The sequence below is a fragment of the Pimephales promelas genome, chromosome 12 (genome assembly GCF_988280905.1).
Source record: "Pimephales promelas chromosome 12, fPimPro1.hap1.1, whole genome shotgun sequence".
Taxonomy (NCBI): Eukaryota; Metazoa; Chordata; class Actinopteri; order Cypriniformes; family Leuciscidae; genus Pimephales; species Pimephales promelas.
In genome coordinates this window covers 3,479,342-3,489,106 of record NC_142780.1, presented here as the reverse complement: position 1 = coordinate 3,489,106, position 9,765 = coordinate 3,479,342, and the positions used below count along the sequence as shown (strand labels likewise).

The 9,765-nt window shown below is 42.1% G+C and overlaps 1 protein-coding gene across 1 annotated transcript; it reads right to left on the bottom strand.

Annotated features, from left to right (window-relative positions):
- Window positions 1-3,649: 3,649 nt before the first annotated feature.
- cnih4 (cornichon family member 4) lies at window positions 3,650-9,135 on the bottom strand. The gene is made up of 5 exons (XM_039651351.2): window positions 9,012-9,135; window positions 8,585-8,653; window positions 7,151-7,263; window positions 6,931-7,071; window positions 3,650-4,546 (listed from the first exon to the last, which is right to left on the bottom strand). The coding sequence occupies exons 1-5, from the start codon at window positions 9,078-9,080 to the stop codon at window positions 4,519-4,521; spliced, it is 420 nt and encodes a 139-aa protein (XP_039507285.1). The 5' UTR covers window positions 9,081-9,135; the 3' UTR covers window positions 3,650-4,518.
- Between the last annotated feature and the right edge of the window lie 630 nt (window positions 9,136-9,765).

The window sequence follows — 9,765 nt, the reverse complement described above, 5'->3', positions numbered from 1 at the left end:
TCTGGCGTAAGTCGTCACTTCTGTTCCCAAAAGGTGCTACGATGGAATTTGCCGTGATTAGGAACTGTTTTTTTTTTTTCATAGAAATAAATGTTAATTTAGTTTAAAGGTCCTGTATTATGCCCCTTTTCACAAGATGTAAAATAAGTCTCTGATGGCCCCAGAATGTGTCTGTGAAGTTTCAGCTCAAAATACCCAACAGATCATTTTTTACAGCATGTTTAATTTGTCATTTTTGGGGGGCTCAGAAAAATGCGCTGTTTGAGTGTGTGCCCTTTAAATGCACGAGACCGAGACCATAGAGGGCGAGTCCAAGACGATACGCAGACCAAAGAGAGCAGAGTCCGAGTCGAGACCGAGACCAAAGAGAGTTGAGACCGAGACCATAGAGGATCGAGTCCGAGGCCAAAGAGGGTCGAGTCCGAGTCGAGACCGAGACCAAAGAGGGTCGAGTCCGAGTCGAGACCGAGACCAAAGAGGGTCGAGTCCGAGTCGAGACCGAGACCAAAGAGAGTCGAGACCGAGTCGAGACCGAGACCAAAGAGAGTCGAGTCCGAGTCGAGATCGAGACCAAAGAGAGTCGAGTCCGAGTCGAGACCGAGACCAAAGAGAGTCGAGTCCGAGTCGAGACCAAAGAGAGTCGAGTCCGAGTCGAGACGAAAGAGAATCGAGTCGAGACCAAAGAGAGTCGAGTCCGAGACCAAAGAGAGTCGAGTCCGAGTGGAGACCGAGACCAAAGAGAGTCGAGTCCGAGTCGAGACCAAAGAGAGTTGAGTCCGAGACCAAAGAGAGTCGAGTCCGAGTTGAGACCGAGACCAAAGAGAGTCGAGTCCGAGACCAAAGAGGGTCGAGTCCGAGTTGAGATCGAGACCAAAGAGAGTCGAGTCCGAGTCGAGACCGAGACCAAAGAGAGTCGAGTCCGAGACCAAAGAGAGTCGAGTCCGAGTCGAGACCAAAGAGAATCGAGTCGAGACCAAAGAGAGTCGAGTCCGAGACCAAAGAGAGTCGAGTCCGAGTCGAGACCGAGACCAAAGAGAGTCGAGTCCGAGTCGAGACCGAGACCAAAGAGAGTCGAGTCCGAGTCGAGACCAAAGAGAATCGAGTCGAGACCAAAGAGAGTCGAGTCCGAGTCGAGACGAAAGAGAATCGAGTCGAGACCAAAGAGAGTCGAGTCCGAGACCAAAGAGAGTCGAGTCCGAGTGGAGACCGAGACCAAAGAGAGTCGAGTCCGAGTCGAGACCAAAGAGAGTCGAGTCCGAGACCAAAGAGGGTCGAGTCCGAGTTGAGATCGAGACCAAAGAGAGTCGAGTCCGAGTCGAGACCGAGACCAAAGAGAGTCGAGTCCGAGTGGAGACCGAGACCAAAGAGAGTCGAGTCCGAGTCGAGACCAAAGAGAGTCGAGTCCGAGACCAAAGAGAGTCGAGTCCAAGTGGAGACCGAGACCAAAGAGAGTCGAGTCCGAGTCGAGACCAAAGAGAGTTGAGTCCGAGACCAAAGAGAGTCGAGTCCGAGTTGAGACCGAGACCAAAGAGAGTCGAGTCCGAGTTGAGACCGAGACCAAAGAGAGTCGAGTCCGAGACCAAAGAGAGTCGAGTCCGAGTCGAGACCGAGACCAAAGAGAGTCGAGTCCGAGTCGAGACCAAAGAGAATCAAGTCTAGACCAAAGAGAGTCGAGTCCGAGACCAAAGAGAGTCGAGTCCGAGTCGAGACCGAGACCAAAGAGAGTCGAGTCCGAGTCGAGACCAAAGAGAGTCGAGTCCGAGACCAAAGAGAGTCGAGTCCGAGTTGAGACCGAGACCAAAGAGAGTCAAGTCCGAGTCGAGATCGAGACCAAAGAGAGTCGAGTCTAAGTCAAGGCCGAGACCAAAGAGAGTCGAGTCCGAGTCGAGACCAAAGAGAGTGTTTTAAAGGTAATTTATTTATAATTATGACTTACAATTATTACTATCAGTAAGTGCTCTTTCACATGACATTACTGCACATGAATTCTGTGTGGCTCTTATATGCAAACTGAATTATGGATGATAAGGCAGACATTTTCAATACATAGTTGAGCTAGAGGCTCCACATCACATCTGACCTGGGTCCTGCTGCATTTGCATCACACAAAAGATGAAGCGTCAGTTTTACTTAAGAAAATCACCGTAAGAGCTGAGTAAACACAGTAAGTTATAAGAAGTAAGCAAGTTGAGGGAGCATTCCTGTGGGCGGACCTTAGTCAAAAAACTGATCTACTGACGTCATTAAAGAAGGAAGTCGAGGGATGTAGTCCAAACGGGTCGTTCGATGTAGGCTACTTCTGTTAAATAAAATATCTCGCTTGGCATTGAACTTTGTATTTTTACAGATATTATTTATACTCTAACAACAACATTACACACCAACTAAAGTTTGAAACATGGGGTCACGAAGAACAGGTCCAATTGCATATTATTAGGATATTGGCTGTTTATTAGTACTTATAAAGCACAAATTAATGCCTTAATGCCAAATTGGACCTTAAACTGAAAATATCTAATGATTTTGTTCTCCATTTTCTATTTAAAAAACTCAAAATGTAGTTTTAGGACAACTTGATTGCTATGTATAATATGCGTTTAATTGAATATGAATGCATTGTGAAAACTTGATATTTTAATCATCTTTTTATTTAAGAAACCCCACAACCGCAAATATGCATAAAAAACAAAACTAACAACAGATTTCATGATTACAAACCTATCCCTCTTTCAGATGACTGGTACATTGAGACGTGCCACTGAATGACCATTCATCAGCAACTGGATTACGGTCATGTGATGCACTGTTTGGCTGGACACATCACTGGACCAGCGTAGTGTAGTTTGACTGAGCCGAGGGAACAAACACCAGCATCTACTAAAGGTGATTTCAAAATCAATTAAGTAAAGATTTTTTCCAAAAAAAAAAAAAAAAAGACATCCATTTTAAGCACCATTAAAGGGATAGTTCACTTTAAAATAAATTTTTGGAATGTTTTATCTTACCTCAAGGGCATCCAAGATGTAGGTGTCTTTGTTTCCGCAGTATTTTCAATTTTGATACTTTTAGGTCAAACCGTTCTTGTCTGTCAGTCATATAATGGAGGTCTATGGTCACCACCTCAAAGAGCATGCACAGAGAAGTCCAGATTAAACATGATTTAATGACTCGTAAATGTAAGTACACACTGATGATCTAAGACACGAAACGAACGGTTTGTGGGAGAAAACAAACAGTATTTATATCGTTTTTACCTCTTGTAACCACAAAGCGCCCGTGCCCTCAGATCACGTGGATGTGGCTGTGATTACAAGAGGTAAAAACGATATAAATACTGTTCATTTTCTCACACAAACCATTTGTTTCGTGTCTTAGGCCATCAATGTGTACTTACATTTACGAGTCATTAAATCATGTTTAATCTGGACTTCTCTGTGCATGCTCTTTGGGGTGGTGACCATAGACCTCCATTATATGACTGACAGACACGAACGGTTTGACCTAAAAATATCAAAATTGACAATTACTGCGGAAACAAAGACACCTACATCTTGGATGCCCTTGAGGTAAGATAAAACATACCAAAAATGAATTTCCAAGAGAACTATCCCTTTAAGATGTTTTGTACCATTAAAAATTCATATGTCCAGAAATCAGTAGGCAGCGTAAACACTACGATATGCATTACATGAGTTTTGAGAATTATTACTGTAATTAGAATAATTTAGAAAACATTCATTTAGATGCAGTGATGATGATGATAATACTGGGTGGAAATGTTCCTAATTTTCATTAAAATAGCGTAAAAAATAATCGTAAAGGTTCTAAACGTCAGTTTCAGCTTGACGGATCTGAAGAGCAGGAGGCACAAAAGCACTGAGATCCACACAATCACAAGCCACTGACATGTTGAAATCGGGAAGCTGATGTTCCGCTGAATCACAAAACGAAACACACTCCTTTTAAAACGGATGTGGAACAGAATATCATATCCAGGTCATAAATCACACAATCAAAAAGATTATTTAGAAAAAAAATTCCTGCTCGCATTGCAATAAAGAGAGAAAATATGTAAGACTGTAGTTGTGCATTACAGTAATATCTGTTGTACTGTTTAACATATTCTATTTTAAAACAGAACAAGCATGGAGTGTTGTAATTCAAAAAAAAAAAAAACCTCAACCGTACACATTACATTAATAATACTTGCCATGAAAATAATACCAATGCTCCTAAAACTGGCTTAATCTTCACGTGAATATTTGTTCTTGGTTTGGATGTGACATGGGCATATGTGTGTGTGTGTGTGTGTGTGTGATTGTCTCGATGCTTCAGCCCTGAGAAGCAGTCAGTGCAGGAAACAGGAAACACAAACACACGACTGAAGGTCACGTGACAGCTCGTGGTCAGGGGGAACGAGTGATGAGGGCTTTAGCTTCTGACTGGGTTCATCAAGTTTTTCAAAATGTAAAGGCCAGTTTATGATTTGGCAGTTTGTGTTCAGAAGACGGTTGCGGGTCAGTCGTTGATGAGCGCCAGGATCATGCTGAAAAACACATCAGAGATGATGAAACACACACACACGCTACCCACTTGCCTGTTCACATTTAATCTGTCAACTAATACACCGCTAGATAGGTCATTTTTTTTAGATTACATGATTTAATAGTGTTTTGTTGAATTTAGTATACAGGCATGACAAAAAACAGGAAAACTATTTACAAATCAATAAATATTACAATTTAGGTAAAACTAACATTTGTTTTATTCTCTAAACTAATGACAACATTTTTCCCAAACTCCAATAGTAAAGTGATTGGCACGTTGCATGTTCAAATGTGTTTACTGTGAACCAAGGAAACACCGTGTGTGTAAAAGTAGCACTTTCATATTAACGCTAACACCAACTTACACAATAAACTGATTGATCACACTCACACTATGCCATACGCCTCAATCCCAATTCACTCCTTGCCCCGACCCCTTGTCTTCGAGTGTACTCCCTTGTTTTCGAGACTACCCCTTGTCTTCGAGTGTACCCCTTGTCTTCGAGTGTACACCTTGTCTTCGAGTGTACCCCTTGTCTTCGAGTGTACCCCTTGTCTTTGAGTGTACACCTTGTCGAGTGTACCCCTTGTCTTCGAGAGTACCCCTTGTCTTAGAGAGTACCTCTTGTCTTCGAGTGTACTCCCTTGTTTTCGAGTGTACCCCTTGTCTTCGAGTGTACCCCTTGTCTTCAAGAGTACCCCTTGTCTTCGAGAGTGCCCCTTGTCTTAGAGTGTACTCCTTGTTTTCGAGTGTACTCCCTTGTTTTCGAGTGTACCCCTTGTCTTTGAGTGTACTCCCTTGTTTTCGTGTGTACCCCTTGTCTTCGAGTGTACTCCCTTGTCTTCGAGTGTACACCTTGTCGAGTGTACCCCTTGTTTTCGAGAGTACCACTTGTCTTCGAGAGTACCCCTTGTCTTTAAGTGTACTCCCTTGTTTTCAAGATTCCCCATTGTCTTCGAGTGTACCCCTTGTCGTCGAGTGTACTTCTTGTCTTCGAATGTACCCCTTGTCTTCGATTGTACACCTTGTTGAGTGTACCCCTTGTCTTCGAGTGTACCCCTTGTCTTCGAGAGTACCCCTTGTCTTTAAGTGTACTCCCTTGTTTCAAGAGTGCCCCTTGTCTTCGAGTGTACCCCTTGTTTTTGAGTGTATCCCTTGTCTTCGAGAGTACCCTTTGTCTTTAAGTGTACTCCCTTGTTTCAAGAGTGCCCCTTGTCTTCGAGTGTACCCCTTGTTTTTGAGTGTACCCCTTGTCTTCGAGAGTACCCTTTGTCTTTAAGTGTACTCCCTTGTTTCAAGAGTGCCCCTTGTCTTCGAGTGTACCCCTTGTTTTTGAGTGTATCCCTTGTCTTCGAGAGTACCCTTTGTCTTTAAGTGTACTCCCTTGTTTCAAGAGTGCCCCTTGTCTTCGAGTGTACCCCTTGCCTTCGAGTGTACCCCTTGTCTTCGAGAGTACCCCTTGTCTTTAAGTGTACTCCCTTGTTTCAAGAGTGCCCCTTGTCTTCGAGTGTACCCCTTGTTTTTGAGTGTATCCCTTGTCTTCGAGAGTACCCTTTGTCTTCGAGTGTACTCCTTTGTCTTCGAGTGTACTCCTTGTCTTCGAGAGTACCCCTTGTCTTCGAGAGTACCCCTTGTCTTCGAGTGTACCTCTTATCTTCGAGTGTACTCCCTTGTTTTCGAGAGTACCCGTTGCCTTCGAGTGTACCCCTTGTCTTCGAGAGTACCCCTTGTCTTAGAGAGTACCTCTTGTCTTCGAGTGTACTCCCTTGTTTTCGAGAGTGCCCCTTGTCTTCAAGTGTACCCCTTGTTTTCGAGTGTACCCCTTGCCTTCGAGAGTACCCTTTGCTTTCGAGAGTACCCCTTGTCTTCGAGTGTACCTCGTCTTCGAGTGTAAACCTTGTCGTCGAGTGTACCCTTTGTTTTCGAGAGTACCTCGAAAAATTTAAATGTTTAACCGTTTGCAAAGCCATCTTGCCAGTAATTAGCGATGCATTCTGGGGACTTTCTCGTAGCCCTCCATTCGGAGTGTGTCTCCGTTTCAAGGACTATGTAGCCTTACCCCTTTGTTACCCCTTTTCCACCAAAAAAGAACTGGTTCAGAACTGGTGCTGGTTCAAAGTTGGTTCTGAGTTGGTTCAACTTGCGAACCCGTTCAGAACCTGTTTGTTTTTCCACACACAAAGACACAAAGAACTGGTTCGCGTGCAGGCACCGGCTCCGAACCGGTTCTCAAAATGCTTTGATGGAAAAGGGGCCTATGACAACAAGAATCGGGACACTCTACCCCTAGACGTGAACGCCCAAAACGGAGGGGTTGGGCCAAGGGGTGAACTGGGATTGAGCATACGCCTCCAGCAACACGACTCCAGGCTGATCTCTTACCTGTACAGGTAGATGAAGAAGCAGAGGAGGTGGAAGCCCAGCTTGATCATGGCTTCCTTCATATGGGACTTGAGCTGGCCTCTGTTGTGGATCTCTGTGGGATCATACACTCCCATGTTCCCCATGGGGACCTTCACGTATCTGTTCACAGGCATGAATGATGATGTGTTTCTCAGTTGTGTGTATGCTGTGTGTGTTCTGTGGGATTCAGATTAATCACCTGTAAACGTTCCATGATGCCACGGGTAAGTTGAGCAGGAACACGAACCAGTGCATGGACACCAGCATCAGGACCGTGGCCAGAGCCTGGCCGATCATCTCGGGGAGAACCCACTGAACACACAGCACAGGCTTCAGATCAGCTTACACAAGGCAAGATATCGGACGTGTTATACAAGCAGAGGCACTACAAGACTCTTTGAAATGCGGAAACAATTTAACTTGAATCACATTCCTGTGCTTTATCTGTCCAGAGATATAAACAAGTTCAACGTAAGGCTTTTTAAAAGGACACTTCACACATTTGCATTGAGCTTTGTATCGTTAGAAACCCAGTCATATTTTTGAGTGGTTGTGCATTATTCTCTCATTTTTCCCTGAGACGGGAGAAATAAGGATTTCAGTGTTGCACCTCCTGCTTATAATGATGTAAAAATCGTCATTTGCGTCATTCTAAGCAAGAAGTCCCATATCTTGGTAGAAGCGTTGAGACTACAAACACTCGTTCCTTATTTTCTTCATATCGCCCACTTTCAATAAAGATTAATGTTTCCCATGGGTGAAATGCTCCTTTAAGACCTTTTTAATTCCACTTTGAATGAAATTTAAGACCAAACCTGTGATGGATATACACATTATATTACAAATGTATATGTAATATTTATTGAACTAAAATCAATGTTACATGTGATCGTGAGAATATTCAGCGAAATAGCTCTCGTCATGTTGTTACTTAACTATACTATATTATATGTTATAAATAAAAAACTCAACGTTTTGAATTTTCACCTCAGTATGTTTCTTATGCGAGTTTGTTTATGCTCGTTTTGTTTGATTTCTCACTATGAAATCTCACGGAGAGACAGCGAGTCTCAATAGCACTACCAGAAACACATCATTATCAATCGCCGTTTGTAATAATATCAGAACCATTCTCGCGATTCGATGCTTCACTGGTTAATTGTCGGACATTGGGTCCGTCAGACTGGAGACATTTTAGCGGTAATGTGACCAAAAATATTGAAGAATCTGAATTTAAGACATTTTAACACTTTTTAAGGCCTTTTATTAGAAAAACTTAATTTAAGACATTTTAAGGACCCGCGGCCACCCTGTGTCCATTATAAATACAAAATCAGATTTTTACATTCTAATGATAACAGTTCTAACCATTGTGACTTTATATCTCACATTTGTGAGAAAACAAGTCGCAATTAACTTTCTCTATTCTATTAGAACTAAAAATTCTATTACACAACAATTTACACAAATCCTTCCAAGGGAAAGAGAAAAAAAACACACACACACACACATACATACATGTAAATACACACGCATCTATGGATATAATTTTTTGCCAATCATTACTTAATACAATCATGTTATTAATGAATGTTCACGTTTACAACCCTAACCCTTCACAATCCCGACTTACTTTGTTTAACTTGGAGCAGCAAGATCGAGCATTGATGTAGTCGCACTCCAGATCAGACAGGGTGATAATCTGAGCAGGAGTTAGGGAAGTACACAGATCACAAATAATGATTAATAACAATCTGTAAATGATATCAAATAGATCCGCCACCCTGTTTATGAGCCATCCCTCCACTCGCAGAAGGAGAAAACACTATAATCTCACATTATTGAGCTTCAGTTAATCGTATTAAAACATAGTAATAAAGTGAAACGCACATTATAAAGATAAATCATCATGAATGATTAATAAAAACTGAACAATCCGCAATCACAGTGTGTGGAGCGGGCAGCTCCTGCTAATATACGAGGCACAACACCACACACCCCTGCTGACACGCGGTCAGTCAAACACATCTTCATTCATGCCGAGCGTTAATAAAGGATACGAAATAAACCGAGAGGAATATTAAAGCACAACAGTCGACGAGTGATAGAATGAACACGGCAGCCTCCATTTCTGCACTTCCGGTTTCTCTTCCGCTTCCGGTGTGAGTTTTCTCTCGCGCTGAACCGACAGTGTTGAATCTCACGAGCGCCACCGTTTGGCGGAACCCAATCATTCAACAACAAATGATTTCTGATGGCTTGAATGAAATACACAAAATGCCTCAACAAACACTTACTTTATATAATTAAAAAATCTAAATAGCTGCAAAAACATAAATGTTTGTAAAAAAAAAATATAAAAAATACATTCATAATAGAAAAAAAGCAGCATGAAATCAAACTTGACCGTTTATGTAATATTGCTGTTTATTATAAATTAATTTTGCTCTAATCAGCTGCAACAAAGTAAGTATTTTAGCTTTCACTGAAAAGGAGGATAGAAAAGAAGAACTTCCCCTCCCTCATGGAGCTGAAAAACATATAATAATATAACTGCCGTTCAAAATGGCATGAATATAACGTATTCAGTAGGCTATGATGATCTAATCAGTTTTCGCCCAATCAGACAAATTCTCAATCCAGTGCTCTTACTGGTCGGTTCTCGAAAAAAAAAAAAAAAAGATAAAACAGAAATGTCAGAAAAAGAAGATTATCGGTTTGGTGAGTTTGAGTAGCACTCAGAATGATTCAGTATGATTCGTGAGTTATTCAGGCCACTTTTATCAACAATTTCAATTTCTTTATTGACCAAAA